The sequence below is a fragment of the Centropristis striata genome, chromosome 9, assembly GCF_030273125.1.
Source record: "Centropristis striata isolate RG_2023a ecotype Rhode Island chromosome 9, C.striata_1.0, whole genome shotgun sequence".
In the NCBI taxonomy this organism is placed as follows: domain Eukaryota; kingdom Metazoa; phylum Chordata; class Actinopteri; order Perciformes; family Serranidae; genus Centropristis; species Centropristis striata.
The window spans coordinates 5,562,504-5,582,449 of NC_081525.1; the positions used below are offsets into that span (position 1 = coordinate 5,562,504).

The 19,946-nt window shown below is 38.6% G+C and overlaps 1 protein-coding gene across 1 annotated transcript; it reads left to right on the forward strand.

The window, feature by feature from the left end:
- Positions 1-1,119: 1,119 nt before the first annotated feature.
- oma1 (OMA1 zinc metallopeptidase) lies at positions 1,120-14,393 on the forward strand. The gene is made up of 8 exons (XM_059340818.1): positions 1,120-1,919; positions 4,310-4,538; positions 5,847-6,020; positions 6,805-6,912; positions 8,867-8,995; positions 9,482-9,556; positions 10,254-10,403; positions 12,605-14,393. Exons 1-8 carry the CDS (start codon positions 1,528-1,530, stop codon positions 12,932-12,934), a joined length of 1,587 nt encoding a protein of 528 aa, XP_059196801.1. The 5' UTR covers positions 1,120-1,527; the 3' UTR covers positions 12,935-14,393.
- The last annotated feature ends 5,553 nt before the right edge of the window (positions 14,394-19,946 follow it).

Consider the following 19,946-nt stretch of genomic DNA (forward strand, 5'->3'; position numbering starts at 1 on the left):
AAAATCACCTACATCCTCAGTTGATCAGATCACGTGATTTTACCCCTTTAAGATCATCTCTTCTTTGACAATTTGCCACATTCATAGGCATCAAATAAAAACCCAGCAAAAAAAGAGCTAGAGGGAGATTGTTTAGTTATCAGTTTAGTTTATCAGTGTTTTATTGTTGACACTAATATTGGTAACACTTTACTCTTAAGGTGTCTACATAAGAGTGACACGAGCGTGTCATAAACATGACATGGGATGTGTCATGAACATTAATGACACTTTGAAGTAACATTAATGCTCATGATACTTGTCATGTCATGTTTCTGACAGGCTTGTGTCACTCTTATGTAGACACCTTCAAAATAAAGTGTTACCATTTCTTGCTTAAGTCACAAAGGCATGTTAAAAAACTGCCTAATTCATTTATTTCTCTTAAGTTAGATAATTTACACACAGTGTTATTACTATGCCAATAGTCATCCTGTTACATCCTTTTTGAGTGAAATGATCAATAAATGTCATATGTTACACTTTTGGTGAAGTTTTTTGTGATTCCTGCAAAAAAGGGTGACAATATACATCTACTTCGTTGTATTCCACAAGGAAATTTGTTAAGATTTTCTCAGCTTGTCTGAGCACAGACTGCTCGTAGATTAACTGCATGGGGAGCTTTTCAGACCTCACCATCACCTTCATAGCGGCTTGAATCAGGCGCCCAATATATACTGTATATACTCAGAATATACTGTATACCTACAAGAAGCTTTTCACAGTTTTTCATAATTATATAATAATAATAATAATAATAATAATAATAATAAAAAATAAAGTTTCATTTGATTTGTTATTTTATCTGGATGGCACGATGCTAACTTCTGAAATATCAAGTATGAGGTTTGGGCACAATGACCTTAATAGATCACTTGAAACTGGCATATGTGAATAATGCACCATACAGGAAATATTGGATCGTGTCAGTATTCGTTGTCTAAAGTATCACCACGAAAGACTCAAAAACAGACTGAAAAAAGGAAAAGTCTGCCTAACCATCGACCATACGCAACGACTCGTCACGACACCGTCCGGAACATTTTTTCGGGGACTCGTTTCTAGAGGGAACCATTTCTGAGGCGGGAGCATCAAAGTACCCAAACAATCAAAGTTCCGCTCAGTCTGGCGTTAGAAGTCCTGACATTCCGGGTAGGAAACTAAATTATTTTTTAAAAGTCGGCGTGTTAAAGTGCGTTAAACAAACTTTTTGCACTGTTAAAACATTATAGTCCTCTGCTGTTGAACAGGTGTAACAAAGGTTACAGCTAGCGTCCGTCGGTAGCAGTGACATTGACCGGTGGGGACAGTCAACCTGACGGCTGTCTGACATGAAAACTAACGTCCTATGACTAATGTAATTTCTACATTAGGATGATGAGTTCAGGTCCTGCCCCCTCGGGTAATACGAGACCATATTTCCGCCATCGTCTGTAATTAGTTGCAAAAGACCTTTGATCAGGAAGTGTTGCGTTACTCTCAAGTATAATGGTCCTACTTTGCGTCAATATTTTAAGGAGCAGTCGCTTCTGTCCTCTTTCTGCACACCTGACACGAAACTTCTTCAACCGAGCTGGACGTCCTGTAAACAAGGCACACTGTGTGTCTCCTAACATCAGCTGTCTCAGGACAACAAACTCTGTTTACTTCAGAGCCTCCCCTCCCTCGGGACCACCTCGCTCTTTCTGCAGTAATGTCAGGACAGCTTGTCTCCAGATTGGTCCCAGAACCATTTCATCCCCGCACTCTGGTCCTGTCCCATGTCCCCCACAGTGGGGACACAACTTCCACACCTCCGCCCCCGTCAGGGCGCTGCCTGCTCCTCTCATATGGTTTTTGCTCAAACCTCTGCAGAAGCTCCTGGCTATAGTCCTGGGCAGGTAGGAGACACGCTGCAGCTGGATGGATTGATTGATTGATTGATTGATTGATTGATTGATTGATTGATTGATTGATTGATTGATTGAGAATTTATCTGAACACAAAATAAAAGATGAACAATTAAAAACAAACGAACAACAATATATACAAGACTACAACACAAAATGAAACAACAACAAGACTCAACACTTATTTGTGTTCAAAAGGAGTGGGAAGAAGCCAAAGCTATATATATATACATATATATATTATATACTACATTACTATGTGTTACATACATATATGTGTGTATATATATATATATATATATATATATATGTAACGCATAGTTCTGTCCTCTGTCTGTTACATATATATATATATATATATATATATATATGTAATATATATATATATGTGTATATATATATATATGTAATATATATATATATATATATGTGTATATATATATATATGTAATATATAGATATATATATGTATATATATATATATGTAATATATATATATATATATATATATATATATATATATATATATGTAACACATAGTTCTGTCCTCTGCTGGTGTATATATATATGTATGTAACACATAGTAATGTAGTATATAAACTGATTATTACCATTATTAACATACATAACTTGTTATTAACTTACACACACACATAAGTACACATACACCCATGTAGTCACAATGAGACAACAATGAACAAACAAACAAAACTACAACAACACACAAAAAGAAAATTAGTAATAATACATTAAAAAAATAAAACGTCAACAATAACCAACTACTGTCATTTCACGCACCCGTTTTCATCCCTATATCGAGTGAAGACATGATCTTTATATTTGATTTTGAAGTGTTTAATGTTTGAACATTGTTTTAATTCTTCACACATCCCATTCCATATTTTTACTCCGCTGAATGAAATGCAAAACCTTTTCCTATTTGTATGTATTTTGATGACTTTAAAGTTATTTGACCCCCTCAATTGAAATCCCCCGTCTCGACCCTTAAAGAAGTTTTGTATATTAATTGGAAGTAAGTCGTTAGCTGCTTTGTACATTATTTGTGCTGTTTGGAATTGAATTATGTCTGTTTGTTTTAACAATTTTGATTGCAAGAAAAGTGAGTGAGTATGGTCCAAATAGCCTGCTTTGTGTGTTATCCGTATTGCTTTTTTTGTAAAATAATTGGTGTTTGTACACAGATAAATAAATAAATAAATGTGCTCATTGCTTTAAGGTACAATATTTTTTAATTATACTTAATGTATATTGTGTATTCATGCATAATGCACACATTACTATTTGTATTAATTGTGTCATTTAAATAAATAAATTACTATACAAGTAGTTTCTATGTTATGTATGATCTGGTAATTGACAGTTTCTAATTAACTCATAAAAAAATACTAATTTTAATTTTCATAACGTGTCTATGTGTGCAGACTTCTAATGTTTTTTAAATTACGTCATCGTTTCTTTTATACATAGATTTTTTTTATTGAGTTTTTTACCATTAAATAGAGCATTTAACAACAAAGTGCCCTTACATTCGTGGCAATAACAACAACAAAACAACAATACAATAAAGGAATAATAATAATTAAAAAAACAAAATAAAGAACGGCCACAAAGCAAAAAAGGTGTTCTGTCATTTTAATTTCTATTACCCTTTATTTTTTTATTTTTACTTAATTGAACAGAATTCATATTGACATCAGTTTCAGTTCATACTCTGTCCTATTTGCAGTTGTATTTGTACTTGATAATTGTTTTGCCCTGTTGAGTAAACTTTGTGTCTTGTTCTGTCTTGTCTCAGCTGTTCTGTCTTGTACTAATTTGTAATCAAATCAACTTGCAAAAACGAATCACTGAAATGGACTTACTGTAACAGTATCATTGGGCAGACATGATGCCTCATAAAACACGCTATCAGAGAGGCATCATTCATTTATTTGGTTTTATTTTGGTCCAGAGAACTGAATTTGTTGACATTTTTAGTTCTCCCATAATGGAACTCCCTGCAACACAACAATATTCTTTGTTCTCTGCTTTAATATTTGATAGTTTCTGTAAAAAAAAAAAAACTTCTGAAAAAACACACCAAATTCCCGCAGCATTTTGTGCATATTATTTTGCTGTGGACATACTTTATGCATATTTTCATGGTACTTTCTTGACCCAGACCTACTTTGAGATGTCAGTTGCTGTATTTTCTTGTCTATCCCAAACATGCACATTTTCAAGATCTAAAAAATTGCTTTAAATGATTATTTTCTTGTCATTAATTACCACTATATGGCACTATATGGTGTTAAGTATACTGCATGAGGCTGTGTGAGCCCTAATGTTATATGAGACCTAATGGCTTCCTCTGTGCATAGGAGTATACGGAAGTGGTGGGTGGCTCTACCAGCAAACCGCCGGCAGCTCTTTCGCGAATGGGTCCAGCAGCACCGCTGGCATCTGTCAGTGGGGGCAGGTGTTGCCGTGGTGATTGTACTCCTCCTTCTCCTCACCCACCTAGACGAGTCCCCACTGACGGGACGGACCCGCCTCCTGGTGTTCAGCAGAGAGAATTACATGGAGCTGGCAGCTTTGACTTCAGAGGCGGTGAGAGAAGGATGAGAGGTGTGTGTGTGTGTGTGTGTGTGTGTGTGTGTGTGTGTGTGTGTGTGTGTGTGTGTGTGTGTGTGTGTGTGTGTGTGTGTGTGTGTGTGTGTGTGTGTGTGTGTGTGTGTGTGTGTTCTTGTACTTCCTACATAGTGAGGACCAGAACACGTTTTTAACCAACAGAGTGAGGACATTTCGGCCGGTCCTCACTTCTTTAAAGGCTTTTTTGAGATTTCAGACTTTGTTTTAAGGGTTAAAGGTTACATGATAATGATAATTAACTGAAACTGTATTGTGTGGTTACAAAACTAACTAAAATTATAGTGAAAATGTCCTTCGTTTACGTCTTTGTCAACTTTTTTCATACATAATGAAGATGGATCAGACAAAGGAAATAAAGGCAAAATTTACTGTGACCTCTTTTAATCTCCAACAACTAATGAAAACTAAACTAAAACTAAAGCATTTCAAAAAATAAATATTAAACTAAAACTAGCAAACTCACTCTAAAAACTCATTAAAACGAACTGAATTTGAAAACAAAAAATCAGAACTAAATTAAAACTAAAACTAATGAAAAATCCAAAACTATTATAACCTCGCAAGGGAATTCACTGTTCCAATGAGGGTCCTCACAAAGATAGAAGTACAAGAATGTGTGTGTGTGTGTGTGTGTGTGTGTGTGTGTGTGAAGGTTATAATAGTTTTGGATTTTTCTTAAGTTTCAGTTTTAATTTCGCTATCAATTTTTGTTTTCAAATTCAGTTAGTTTTAATTAGTTTATAGAGTGTGTGTGCTAGTTTTAATTTGTTTTTATTTGTTGGAAATGCTTAGTTTTAGTTTAGTTTTTATTAGTTTTAGTGTTAGTTTTAGTTTTTTTTGTAATGGGGTATTTGTTGGGTGCCAGATTCAATAAGGTCACAATAAATGTTGCCTTTATTTCCACTGTCTGATCCATCTCAGCCCCAATAAGTTTACTAAGTCATAAAACCAGATAGATGAAATAGATTTCATATCAACCAAAAAGGTTTACGTATGAAAAAAGTTGACAAAGACGAAACCGAAGGACATTTTCACTATAATTTTTCTTAGTAGTTTTCGTTAACTATAATAACCTTGGTGTGTGTGTGTGTGTGTGTGTGTGTGTGTGTGTGAGAACATTGATAGACAATTACAAATCATCCTTTTTATAGACGTGTGAAAAATAAGATGAAATTTAGTAAAGGTATAAAGGGGGACAGATTTAATATAGGGGAGTTTAACCAAATCAAACTATTTCTCAAATGCTTTTGTGTCCGTGTCCTTTAGTACATGGAGGAGTTTGCAGAGCTGCTGGTTCCAGTCACTGACCCTCGTCACCAGGTGGTGGAGCGGGTGGTGCAACACCTGGCACAAAGGAACAAGGACATCCCTGAAGTGTCTGAAGTCACCTGGAGTGTCCATGTGGTGCAAAGTCCCAATGTTAACGCCTTTGTCCTTCCTGTGAGTAAGAGAAAGTTGTGCATCTTTACAGCAGTTACAGCATCTTTAACTCTCTAAACCCCAAACGTCCCAAAGATCGCAAATAATACAGTTTATCGTGGAAATAAACTGTAAAAACTGGCATTAACCCTTTGGAGTTTGGGGTTATTTTGTCGGTTTTGGACTTCTTTACCATGACTTGTTGGTATTATTGTTTTCAGCACAACCTAACCTATATGACCTGATTATTATTTTTTTCATTTGGACTTACTGGATCAACATTTTGAACACAAAAAAAACACAAAAATAATTACATAAAACACACAAAAAACACAAAGAAATTACAAAAAAAACACATAAAAACACAAAAAATACAAAACCCCCACAAAAAACACACAAAATTACAATAAACACACACAAAAACACACATAAAAAAACAAAAACACAAAAAAACAGATAAAAACACACAAAGAAATAACAAAAAACAGTTAACACAAAAATGTTGAAACACACACATTGAAAATTAGAAAAATTTCTGCAAAAAAAGTAAAATCATGTTACTACACTTGGTCGAGGTGTTTTTTTACCTTTGCTGAAAAAGAGTTGATGCATTAAATTGGACATGGAAACTTCTGGAAAAGCCAAAACTTTAGAGAAAATGCTGCTTCGTTTTCACGTTGTGACGTCATGAAGAAGTCGTGCTCCAGCGCTTTCGTGGACTCTAGAGGGTTAAAGTCATATGTGATTTTTTTTTATTATTTTTTTTTACAATATCTCTTATTGGATTGTACTTTCCTTTATCCAGGATGGAAAAGTGTTCATGTTTACGGGGATGCTGGACACTGTGGCGGATGTTCACCAGCTCTCCATCGTCCTGGGACACGAGATGGCTCATGCTATATTGGGGCATTCTGTGAGTACATAACCCTCTGCACACTGTTTTTGTTTTTTGTGTTTTACCCCTGATTATATTATCATATATTATCATATTATTAACTTGACCTGACATTGAAGTCAATCACTTTTTTTTTTTTTTCAAAGATAATATCCATTCAGAAGGTTGCCTTGATCAGTAGTTCTCAACCTTTTTGAGTCGCGACCCCCAATTTATCGAACATGTTGTCCGCAACCCCCGTCACTGAACACAATCTCACACGCACAGTTCAGATTACCCAAAAAAGAAACAAAATTACCTAAAAAAGGAAACAAAATGACCAAAAAAGACACAAATTGACCACAAAATGATCAAAAAAAGACACAAAATGACCAGAAAAGACACAAAATGACCAAAAAAGACTCAAAAACGAAACAAAATTACCTAAAAATGACTAAAAAAGACACAAAATGACCAAAAAAAGAAACAAAATTACCAAAAAAGACACAAAATGACCAGAAAAGACACAAATTGACCAAAAAAAGACACAAAAACGAAACAAAATTACCTAAAAATGACTAAAAAAAGACCCAAAATGACCAAAAAAAGAAACAAAATGACCAAAAAAGTCACAAAATGATTAAAAAAAGACACAAAATTACCAAAAAAGACACAAAATTACCAGAAAAGACACAAAATGACCAAAAAAGACCCAAAAACGAAACAAAATTACCTAAAAATGACTAAAAAAAGACACAACATGATCAAAAAAAGACACAAAATGACAAAAAAAAATACATTAAGTGACCAAAAAGACTAAAACAGACTTAATACAGTGGAGACAGAGCTGACTTCCAAAATGATTTGGCGACCCCCAGAAATCATCTCACGACCCCAATTGGGGTCAGGACCCCAAGGTTGAGAATAGCTGGCCTTGATGACCTGGAAACAAACTTATAATTGATGATATTTTGTTCCTACTGCCCCACAGCACAGTGGCAACAAATTCTCTCATTGTGTGTATTAATTGATTCAATGTAGTTGCAGTTGTATTTAGCTACTTAAATAACAACACATGAAGACACAGCACTACTGAGTGATAAAGAAAACCTGTTGAAATCCTGCTTAGCTGTGTAGAGAAGGATGTGCTGCAGTATGCTGGTGTTTGAGAGGCTGAGCTGATAGAAGCAGACCTCGCTGTGCATGACGATGACTCACTGAAAACACTTAAAGTGCAAATAATGTTCAAGAACAAAGTTTAGTCATTTAGAAGCCCTTGGCATACAGAATAGAAGTTGCAAATCTTCCACTTCTCTCCAACACAAGCTTGTAAAATATGTATGTGGACCTCCTATAGGTACAGGCATTATACACTGAGATCTCCTGACTATTCATCATCACCCCCCCCCCCATCCTCCATCTCAGCAGTAATGGCTCAAGTTGCAGTGTTGTTGCATCAGCCGGTGATAAAGACTCGCTGACAATCACCTCAAAACACTCACTAATCCCGTCTCCTCTATGACGACCAAAGTCCTGTCGACCTAGGGCACCGTCGTGCTTTATTAATTCTCCACAGATGGCTGTTATTACTCCGGCTACAAAAGCCCATTTTTCTTGTTCTAAAAAGTGTCTAATGAAGTTGTGGGTATTTCAAGACTTTAAACGTCCTCGGAGGAAATGCTTGAAGGAGATTTTAATTAGATGAAGGGAATGAGCATCGATGGGCTTGGTATTACCCAGTAGGTGTGCTCTATTGGATTGGCTGTTAAAACCTCTAAATCTGTTACAGCGCAAAAGTTCCACTAAAATAGATGGGAACAATCAATATGTTCCAGCAGCTTTGTTCACCTCCCAAAAACTTTTTACCTCCCTCCCTCTCACATTCTCTTCCTCTTTTTTTTTTTTACCCCAATCCTTCACTTTTTACATTTCTTCCTTGTCTCCTCTGTCACCTGCTCCTTGTCATCTGTCATCTCTTTGTCCCCCCCCCCAGGCAGAACAGGCCAGTCTGTCTCACGTCGTGGACCTCCTGTCCCTTATTCTGCTGACAGCCATCTGGGCTGTGTGTCCTCGAGACAGCCTGGCTCTGCTGGGACAGTGGGTACAGGGCAAGCTTTCCCAGGTGAGACCTTTTCAAAAATGCTGTCCATATACACCACATTTCCATAAAACATCACATTTTACACACTTTTTTAAAAATTGTTTTAATTTTTTTATTAATTCTTCTTTTCGAACCGAAAAAAATAAACAACATGAACTAAAACAGCGTAGGCTAGATGCATATTCATACACATACTCACATAGACACCATTAAACAGATGTACATAAACATATAACATTTACACACATACAGTATATAAAGCCCTATACATATACATGCATCTGCCCTGTTTTAAGTAATAAGATAGAAATAAGAACCAGTTAACTTAATATTCAAACACTTTACATGCATTGTTGACTAAACCGGCAACAATTTTACTATATGTTATTATAGTGCCATTGTCATTATAGATCTGTCTGAAGTCTGAACATTGGAGAGCACTGGATAGATGCTTGATGAGGGAAATCTGTATGAATCTTTATAACCTCATCGTTTGTCTCTCTTCAGCTGATGTTCAGCCGTCCCTTCAGTAGGAAACTGGAGGCTGAGGCCGATCAAGTCGGATTGCAGTTGGCTGCAAAGGTATCATCATCTCTATGTTATTTATTTATTACTGCAGGAACCCTTTACTGATTTCACACATGACGTTCTGTTTACTGGCCATAAGAAGTGCTGCCAGCACAGCCAGAGAAAACAGTTGAATAATGTATTCTGTGGCTATGGAGGAGATACCAAAGTTGAGTGTGTTTTCAGTTTGGTTTTGGCCTGATCTCAGTCTGGTTTTGGCCTGATTACAGTCTGGGAGACATAAGTCCTTTAATCCTTGATTTATTTTTTAGGTGATAGCAGGGTGACTTTGTAACTGTTTTAATGTGGCTGATGAAGTTCAGCTCTGAGTCCATGACTACACTTAAGTTTCTGGCTTGGTTTGTGTTTTTAGCATTGCAAGTGCAATACTAGATTGCTGCAGTAATATATAGTCATAATATGACACAAATCTCAGGTGCATTTTGGGGGTCATGACGATGTAAAAGTTTCAAACCTTGTTGCTTTTTGTCGGGTGATCAATTACATTCCTCTAATGTAGTTGTTGCTGTCAGGCCTTGTAATCTGCAGGGCACTGGGGGGCACTGTTGTCAAGCTAAACTCAACTCTGATCACTTTTCGGTAAGGATTTTCATCTAAGCACAAGACAGAGGGATGCAAAATTGTCTGTGTGTCTGTGTGTGTGTGTGTGTGTGTGTCTGTGTCTGTGTGTGTGTCTGTGAGTCCTTCCCAGGCATGTGCAGATGTGCGAGCAGGACCCGTATTCTGGCAGCAAATGGAAATCAGAGACCAGCTGACAGGAGAGCCCACCTTCCCTGAGTGGCTGTCCACACACCCGTCGCACAGGAACAGATTCACTCAGCTGGACCGCCTCATGCCACAGGTACACACACACACACACACACACACACACACACACACACAATAATGATTCCCTGCTTAGTTCAAATAACAGCATGGGTAGCTCTTAAATTTCCTTTTTTACCCCAATTATATAAGTAAACACATTCCTGCTGCTCTGATTCATGTGTTTGTCTAAAGTAAAAGACTCTTTGATCCCTGCGTGAGGAGAGAGCCCTACACCTGTCTGTTGTTTAGGAGAAACAGTGTAGCTGAAGGAGCTGTTGGAAGGAGTCTTAATGGAGCTAATGAAGCGTCTGGAGAGATGTATATCCACCTGCAGACATGTGGCGAGGAGGGCAGAGAGGAAGAAGAGACTTGGGGAGGAGAGCAAAATATGCAAGGTTTTAGAAAGACAGGAAAAACATTTTGCCACACAGGGGCCTGGATGCCTGCTTAACTAAATGTCTTTGAGGCTTCGAGTTCAGCAACTGAAAGCAAAAACTGGCTCACGGTAGCAGCTCGATCTCACAGGCTCACACAGTGTGTCGGCTCTGTGGCAAGACAGTCAATGGTATCTTTAGGCTAGAAGCAGATCAACAAGCGGGTAAGGCAGCAAATTCTATGGAAACGTCAGCGTCCACAATCATTATGTCTTGCGTGTGTGTGTGTGTGTGTGTCTGAGGGAATGCATTAGGCAGAGGTGAATTTTAACCTTGAGCGTGAGTTGGACTGTTGCTACGCCGTCAGATGCCTCAAGCTGGAAAGATGAACAGATGGGTAAACCACTAATTGTCCATCAGGTGCCTGTGTCGTTGTGTGTTCAATGTGTGAGTGTGTGTGTGTGTGTGTGTGTGTGTTATATGTTCGTGCATGTGCATTATATCATATCATATCCCTGTGTGGTAGATTGACCTCTAGCAGCAGTCGTTGTCGAGGCCAGGCTGCAGCCACAGGCAGTGAAGTGATGAAGACTGTTGTTTGGGGATTCATCAGCCTGTGTGTGTGTGTGTGTGTGTGTGTGTTTCTGTGTGTGTGTGTGTGTTTCTGTGTGTGTGTGTGTGTGTGTGTGTGTGTCTGTGTGTGTGTGTGTGTGTGTGTGTTCAGAGAAAACTCTCTGGTAATCACCCTCCTCGCACCAAAACTGTTCGGTTGCAGCATGGCAGCACATATGAAGCCAGTTAACAGCTGAGCTCAGTCGGGTGAAAGTGGTGCATAATGTGATGTTTTTAACCTTGCGAGAGGTGACAGCATCAAGCTACTTAACCCGACTCTTCTGAGGGCACTCCGCCTCCACTAGTGCGCTCATCATCCTTAAGCAAAGCGCATTAAGTCCACTGCTAGCATGAGAGGGAGAGCCTGTTGAGTGGGAAGCCAAGTGCATGTATGTATGAGTCTTGCAGGTGATTCTAAGTGAGAGATTAATGAGTTTGGTGTGTGTGTGTGTGTGTGGGTGTGTGAGACAGACGGAGAGAATGTCTCTCACTGCTGGGAAGTGCTTGTAAGTCAGTTCCCTCCAGCTCTGCCTTCCCAACCTGTATGGGATTGATTTAAAGAAGAAAAGTGCTTCTTTAGCCATATTTTTAGCCATGCTAGCAGCATGCTTCCAGGGAAGGTAATGTCAGTCAGTCAGTCGGTCGGTCGGTCCACCTTCAATCCAGACTGAAATATCTCACAAACTACAGTAATACTACACTACTGTACAGACATTCGTGCTCCCCAGAGGATGAAGCCTACTGACTTCGGTGATCCCTTGACTTTTCCTCTAGCGCCATCATGCTAAACTAAGATGTTTTAGCATTTTGCCTAAAGCACAGGGTGGTTTAGTGTAGCCTCACAGAGCTGCTTCAGTGGCATTGAAGTAAACTTCTTGATTTTTTTAAATGTTTTTTCTGTGGCGTCTCATTTTGTTTCTTTAGCTTCGTGCATCAGTTTACTTTGCTGTTTGTTTTGTTTCACTTTGTCTTTGGTCCTTCACATTCTCCTCGCCTTCTTCTTTTCGCATTCATTTTAGTTCACAGCAGCGTTTTGATGAAATACACAATCATCACAAATTAAAAAACAACAAGTAACTGATTTCTTGCTCTTCTACACTGCAAACAAAAACAAAGACATTAATCATGGGGCTTATCATGTCCGTCTCATCTGTATCTGTACTGATGTTAATGAACTTCTTGTATGAAGTTTTGATTCATCAGTACATTTATCTATGTGTGTGCTTTATTTTTGTGTTCTTCATTCCAGGCTCTGGAGTTGAGGGAGAGCTGTGTCTGCCCCGCTCTACCTGAATCTGACCCTCGTGTTGTCTTCGCCAAGACCGTACGTGTGTTGCTGGAAACCTCTAAGCACCAGGGGAGAGCAGGGCCAGAAGAGGCCCGCAAGCCACACCTGCCCCACAGCCCAGTCTCACTCCCCGCCGGACTGCCTGCAGCTCTGCTCGCCCAGTCTGCCCCCCCTGCTTCTCCAAATGTGGAACAAGAAACTAAAAGCCCAGTTCCATCTGTAGCTTCAGAGTTAGCGGTAGCAGAGTCTGTCTCTCCTCCTGCTGAGGGGGAAGGATCCCAGCCCAGCTGACGGGGGCGATAAATCCTCAAAAACCTCCAGTTTTTCACACACTGGCTTTTAGTATGAATGATTGAGTGGGTGACTGATTGGCGTATGGGTTAGCTAAAATATTCATAACTATTTACTGCTGCTAAAGGTCTGTCTTCATGTCTATTAAATTTCAGAGACCCTGCAAGCACAGATTGTAAAGGGGTTTCCAGCTACCATCACAGGGAGAGAGGGTTTTCTTTACACTAGAGCCTCCTTCTGGTTGCCAGGACAAAGGAGGGTGGAGCTGGGGGCGGTGCTGTGGAAAAGAAGTGGCATTGGAGTAAATTGGTTGAAAAAAGTCAGCAAAAAAAAAAGTAGAAATAGCAAAAAAAATTCAAGGCCCATCCTAACCTTTCCCTCCACTGCAACACCCTCCTGACTGAGCTTCAGAGAATGTTTTTCATGCTCAGTGACTACAAAGATGCCACATTAATTAGATAACCCTCGAACGGGCAAATGCTGAACGCGTCTTAGTAAGACTTCCATACATCGGCAGATTAATATGTGCATTATTCATCAACACACGGCAACAGACGAGAGTAAGCACTTTGTGTGTGCATGTCGGAGGCTTGGTCCATGGCGGGCAGAGGACATCTACATTCTAATTATGACTACTGCATTCTCATGCCACACACACAGCACTTTATGCTTTCTCCACCCTGAGGGACTTAATGGTGTAAATTTATGCCGGGTTGTTTGCAGGTTTTAAAACACAGCCTCCTGCACAGGAATGCCAATATCCACCGTCAAGCTTTGAGAAATCTTTCATGGGATTTTGTAAAATCTTATTTAACAAGGCAAGTTGACTGAGAAAACATTCTTATTTACAACAACAGCCTGCGGGAGCAGCCACACAATGGAGAGGGGAGAGCAGTTATGGTTCGTATCCCGCTAATCTTCAGCGTGTGTGTGCTGAAACAAAATAGCACACTTGGTTAAACTGTGAAATCAAAAAAGTACTACTGTTTTTTCATATGGGATAAATAATTTTTAGTGGCGTCATGCATTTTAGGTTCAGGGTCTGTATCAGCTTACCAAACATCAGACAGCAGTCCTTAAATGTGCAGTGGAAGCTTTGTTTTTACTGCTAACAGAGTGGGACAGTATTAGAGTCTGTATCTGTATTAGAATAAGTGGCCTTTGATAGGGTTTGCACAAGAATGTGAAATGAGAAGCCAAGGGAATATTGCTTGTTGCATATCAATAACTCAGCAGGATCATCCTCTGTTTGCAAGTGGCAAGCAAAAAAAATAAAAACTATACATGAAAAAAGTGCACTTTGGGCTTTTTTTTTCCACTACAAGATCCAATGATGTACATTTATCAACAGCAGGATAATGAGGATAACGGAAACACAATGTAATATGTACTGCTTGTTAGAATCAGTGAATCAGTCAATCAGACTTTATTGGTATCGCACTTTTCTTATAAAATAAAGTGCAATACACAATCCTTCACCCGCCACACACACCCCACCTGTCCGCCCACAAATCAAGCAATGAATGACTTCATAATTAATAGTGTTAATTAGAAAAGCATTCAATTATATTTGAAAATGAGAACTGTGAAATGTCTTAAATCTTGTCAATTGCCAGTGAGGAAACACCAGAATAATATTTATAAAAAAACAGCCCAAAAAAACATTGTTATATTATTATAACTGATATAAAAAAAATCATTAAAATAATTATAATAATTATAAACCCAATTAAAGACAGCACTAAAAAATAAAATACACTCAATAATTTGAATTAATATTACAAATAAATACAGCTGGATCAATAATTATAATAATAATAAAAGCCTAAAGAAGTAGGTCCTGAATGTGTCAAAGGGAATTATTTGCCTGTGATCATGCCTCGCATCAACCAATTAGACAGAGGGTGAATGAGGAGATGTAGACTGAGTTGTATGTTTCCTCTCAAGTGTGTGTGTGTGTGTGTGTGTGTGTGTGTGTGTGCGTGTGCATGTGTGTGTGTGGTAGCAACAGTAGCAGCAGTTACTTATTGATGTCAGGCTCCTGGGGAAACTCTTAGCTGGCCTCTCACAGCTGATCAGACAGACGTACAGTTCGGAAATCTCCGAGACACGATTACACCGAGGCAGTCATAATGACATGAAAGTACTGGAATTCCCATCAGTTAGCCTCACCACAATCCTTTTGTAATGCTTGCCAACTGTTACAAGTTCTTGCTTCTTGAATGCAAGATCAATTTTTGTGATACATCTGAATGAAAGACCACTAGAGTGACATCCACTCTTCCTTTACAGCATGGATATGCATGCTTTCTGCAGCAGAACACAAGCATGAACTAATACTGAGACTTCTTGAGGTTTTGCAGATTTGATCACATTTACACTTTATGAATCCACATCCATTCTAATCTCCCATTTCCTGGTCACATTGTCGTGTTCACGCTGAAGCATCTGGATGCAGCTCCCTCACCACTCAGAGAGAAATTGGAACATGAGCAGGCAACAGATGACACACTCACACCCAGAGGTAATTGTAATGAGCGTGATACAATACACACACACTGCGCTGAGTAATTGTAGCCTACTGCTGGAGTCTAAACAATACTGCGACAGAGGGCTTAATCAAGGAAAACAAAGAGACAGCAGTCAGAGGGATTGAGAGGACAGAAATAGAAAGTAGACAAAGTGGAGCCATGGGGATTGACAGGAGAGAAGAAAAAGATTAATTTCAGGTATGTGAAAGAGAACATCTTTTGGGTGTTATTTACATTTAAATCAAACATTTTAACTCAAATACTGGATGGGAAAGTCCTAGTACACTATGTGGTTTGTCTGTGTTCACACGCGTAGCCTTGGGCAGATAAGATCTGTTCCACGAAGTGAGTTAGAAAATCAAGTGTCTGCTTTATGTCTGCAAATTCACCTCAAGTCTCAGATTGTTGTGTGTTTGTGTATTCTCCCGCCCACTAGAGACATCAGACTGCTTCTGAGCCCTCTGACAAACTGCTCGCAGGTATTTCAAGGTATTGACAAGCAGAGCGGCGATGAGAAGTAGGAGACGGAGAAGAAAAAAGGTAGCACACCCACAACAGAGAAAGCTCGAACAACGCACGATAGACGGCAAACTTGAGATGCTGTTTCCTCAACAAAAACAATCCCAGAGAGAGCCGGGGCAGCGAGAGAGCAGTCCAACACATCTGCTGTGTAGGTGGCTGAATGATGTCCCAGAATGCAGTCTGGCTGCCCTCTGACCTCCCTGTGGAGTGTTGCTCGAAGTGGCTCATCCACAGTTCCATTTCCTTGACACACACACGCACACACACATGCAGCAGCTGCTGGCTGCAGTGTGCAGAGGGAATATGGTGATGGAAATGTGTGTGTGGTTGTGGTAAAAGTTGCTGTGTCCTTCCGCTGTGCATTAATTATACATGTGGCATGTGGGTGTCTGATTGAAATGAATATTTTACTGCTTTTAATCACTGCCATTGCCAGAGTGATGGAGCATCTGGCTGTGTTACCTGGGTAATTAAAGATGCTGTCTCACACATGCACACATGCAAGTCTCCGAGGTTGTGTCTGCAGTATGAGACGGAGCTACTCCAGAGGATTACTAATGAGTAAAATTAGATTTGGAATGTTTTGAAGCAATGGGGTCCATGGAAAAAATAGAGATGCCTTTTGTCTAACTTTGATTAGCAAAGAGCTTTTCATGCAGGCCAGAGGACAATGGGAAAGCTCTTTTAGCTGATGTAGCATGAGTGTTGGGCAGAGGTAGCCTTAGCTGCAGTTTAATCTTACACTATATTGCTATGTCAGTGTTTCTAATCATTTAGAACATTACATGTAAACTCTCTTATTGTTCTTTCTTTCTTTCTTTTTAATTTATTTTACTCTTTATTGTACAAATGGAAAATAACTGCCCTAAATTACCATCTGTCACTGACTGTTAGGTGCATCCTTTTCTGCTTGGAGCATCTATATTTTGCTCCTAAGTTTCCATTTGTCACTTTCTGTGCACTGAGAAGATTTCCCTGTGCTGAACAAACCTGCCACCAAAATTGTATTTTTAGCAAATAGGGCAAAACTGTGGTGCTCAGGAAGGCTGGGGCTGTTCTTCTCTGGTACAGTCTGTTGTGTTATCTAAGTAAGCTGATAAAACCTTGCTTAGTGCAACTTTGTCATGGGTGGGTTATGAGACAGCAGACCCCCGGGTACAGACATGCAGAAGGCCTCACACAGAAGAACACAGATTTTGTTGTTGCTCAGCCTGTTTGTTGTTTTACATATCTCTGTGTATTCATTTTTGGTCATTCTGTGTCTCAGTGTGGCATTTTTTGTTGCTGTGTAGTCACTTTGTGTCTTTTTTTGGTTGTTTTTTGTCTACGTGTAGTTGTTTTGGGTGTTTTTGTGTTAATTTTGTGTCTTTTTTGGTCGTTTTGTGTCTATGTGTAGTTGTTTTGGGTGTTTTTGTGTTAATTTTGTCTTTTTTGGTCGTTTTGTGTCTATGTGTAGTTGTTTTGGGTGTTTTTGTGTTAATTTTGTGTCTTTTTTGGTCGTTTTGTGTCTATATGTAGTTGTTTTGGGTGTTTTTGTGTTAATTTTGTGTCTTTTTTGGTTGTTTTGTGTCTACGTGTAGTTGTTTTGGGTGTTTTTGTGTTAATTTTGTGTCTTTTTTGGTTGTTTTGTGTCTACGTGTAGTTGTTTTGGGTGTTTTTGTGTTAATTTTGTCTTTTTTGGTCGTTTTGTGTCTATGTGTAGTTGTTTTGGGTGTTTTTGTGTTAATTTTGTGTCTTTTTTGGTCGTTTTGTGTCTATATGTAGTTGTTTTGGGTGTTTTTGTGTTAATTTTGTGTCTTTTTTGGTTGTTTTGTGTCTACGTGTAGTTGTTTTGGGTGTTTTTGTGTTAATTTTGTGTCTTTTTTGGTTGTTTTGTGTCTACATGTAGTTGTTTTGGGTGTTTTTGTGTTAATTTTGTCTTTTTTGGTTGTTTTGTGTCTATGTGTAGTTGTTTTGGGTGTTTTTGTGTTAATTTTGTGTCTTTTTTGGTTGTTTTGTGTCTACGTGTAGTTGTTTTGGGTGTTTTTGTGTTAATTTTGTGTCTTTTTTGGTTGTTTTGTGTCTACGTGTAGTTGTTTTGGGTGTTTTTGTGTTAATTTTGTCTTTTTTGGTCGTTTTGTGTCTATGTGTAGTTGTTTTGGGTGTTTTTGTGTTAATTTTGTGTCTCTGTGTCTTTGTGTAGTCATTGTGTGCATTTTTGTATTCATTATTCACCTTTTCATTGTTTTGTATTTTGTGTTTTGTGAACATTTTGTGTCTTTTTGGTTGTTTTATGTCTTCTTTTGGCCATTTTGTGTTTCTTTGTGGTCATTATTGATCCTTTCATTGTTTTTAATCTCTTTGTGGACATTTTGTGTCTCTGTGTCTCTGTGTAGTCATTTCTCTGTAATCATTTCACATCTTTTTTCTTGGTTTGTTTCTCTTTGTGGTCATTTTGTGCATTTTTGTATTCATCATTCACCTTTTCATTGTTTTGAATTTTGTGTTTTGTGAACATTTCGTGTCTTTTTGGTTGTTCTATGTCTCTTTGTGGTCGTTTTATGTTTCTCTGTGGACTTATGTGGATTATACACATGTTTTTGTGTTGTTGTTTTTTTTTTATCTCTTTGTGGTTATTTTTCATCATTTATTGCTTTGTATATCTGTGGCTGTTTTGTATTTCTGTTTGTCTTTTTTATTGGTTTGTGTCTCTTTGTAGTCATAATTAATGTTTTCTCTATTTTGTATCTCTTTGTAGTAAATTTGTGCCTTTTTTCTTGCTTGTTATGCATCTCTTTATAGTGCTGTGTTGTCATTTCATCTGACATTTCAAAGGTGAAAAACAAGGCGCCTCTGACTCTTTTGGGCCCCTGAGATGGATGGATAATGGTCTCCGTTTTCTATTTAAAATAGACTTTATAAATCTGATATATTTTAGTCAGAGGTTTTCCTTATAGCTGTGCTGTCTGCTGAGTGAAGTGCAGTGAAGGAACTGTCTGGCTGGCTTGGGGTCATTGAGGCTATCTGGGTGTTCTCCTTCAACACACAATACAGGTCTTCCTCTAATGGCTCCTCGTGTCTTCCTTGTCTGTCTTATCATCTCGATCTGCGCTTGTGTGTGTGTGTGTGTGTTCATGGTTGAACTGGTAGAGGTTTTTATAGTCTGGCTGCTCTGATGCTATTAGAGATTAGGATGTTAACACAGTCCCTCATCTGACTGCATCGATCCCAACCCTCGCAGTGGAATCACATTAATACTAACAACGTCAGGTACAAGCTTTGTAGCTCCCTTTACCCCTCTCTCTCTTTTTACATCTGCTTCTCTGTCAGTGTTGATTTGAATTTGAATAACCAGCGTTCTTCCCCGTCTTTCAACAAGGAGAGGGTGCAATCTAATGAAGGGAAAGAGGGGAGGAAGATTGCAGAAGCAGAGGGGGACTAGAGGATGTGGAAATGAGATGAGATGAAATGGTTTAAATCAGTCTTCCTCAGCTGCTTTGACACCGGTAGCTTCCAGTGTTTGAGCGCATACATCAAGTCACAACTCAGGGTAAGCGTATTAAGATAGTGAACAAGTTCTTTTTATGGGCCGATGAGAAAAAGGAACAGTGCTGTTTTCTTAAGGACAGGTGGTGACAAGTCAGATTAAAGATGGTTGACTTTTGTGAAATGCTGCTTAGTGCTTTATGTCTACTGCATGTATGTTTATTTTATGATAAGACAGTGTTGATGACAATTAAATCTTATTATTACATTTTAAATACATTTTTTGTGTTGTGACTTCTATTTGCCACTGATTACAATTGTTTTTAAATCGCTTTAATGATTTGGTTGGCTACTATGATTTGACTATTGTGTTCAACTGACGCAAACAAAACAAAAAAAGCCAACACAGACCTTTTTTTACCCCCTGTTTTCCCCCTCGCTGTGTCCGTCAGTGCAGCAGTGCATTATATTCCTCCTCTCTCCTCCTCTGTGAT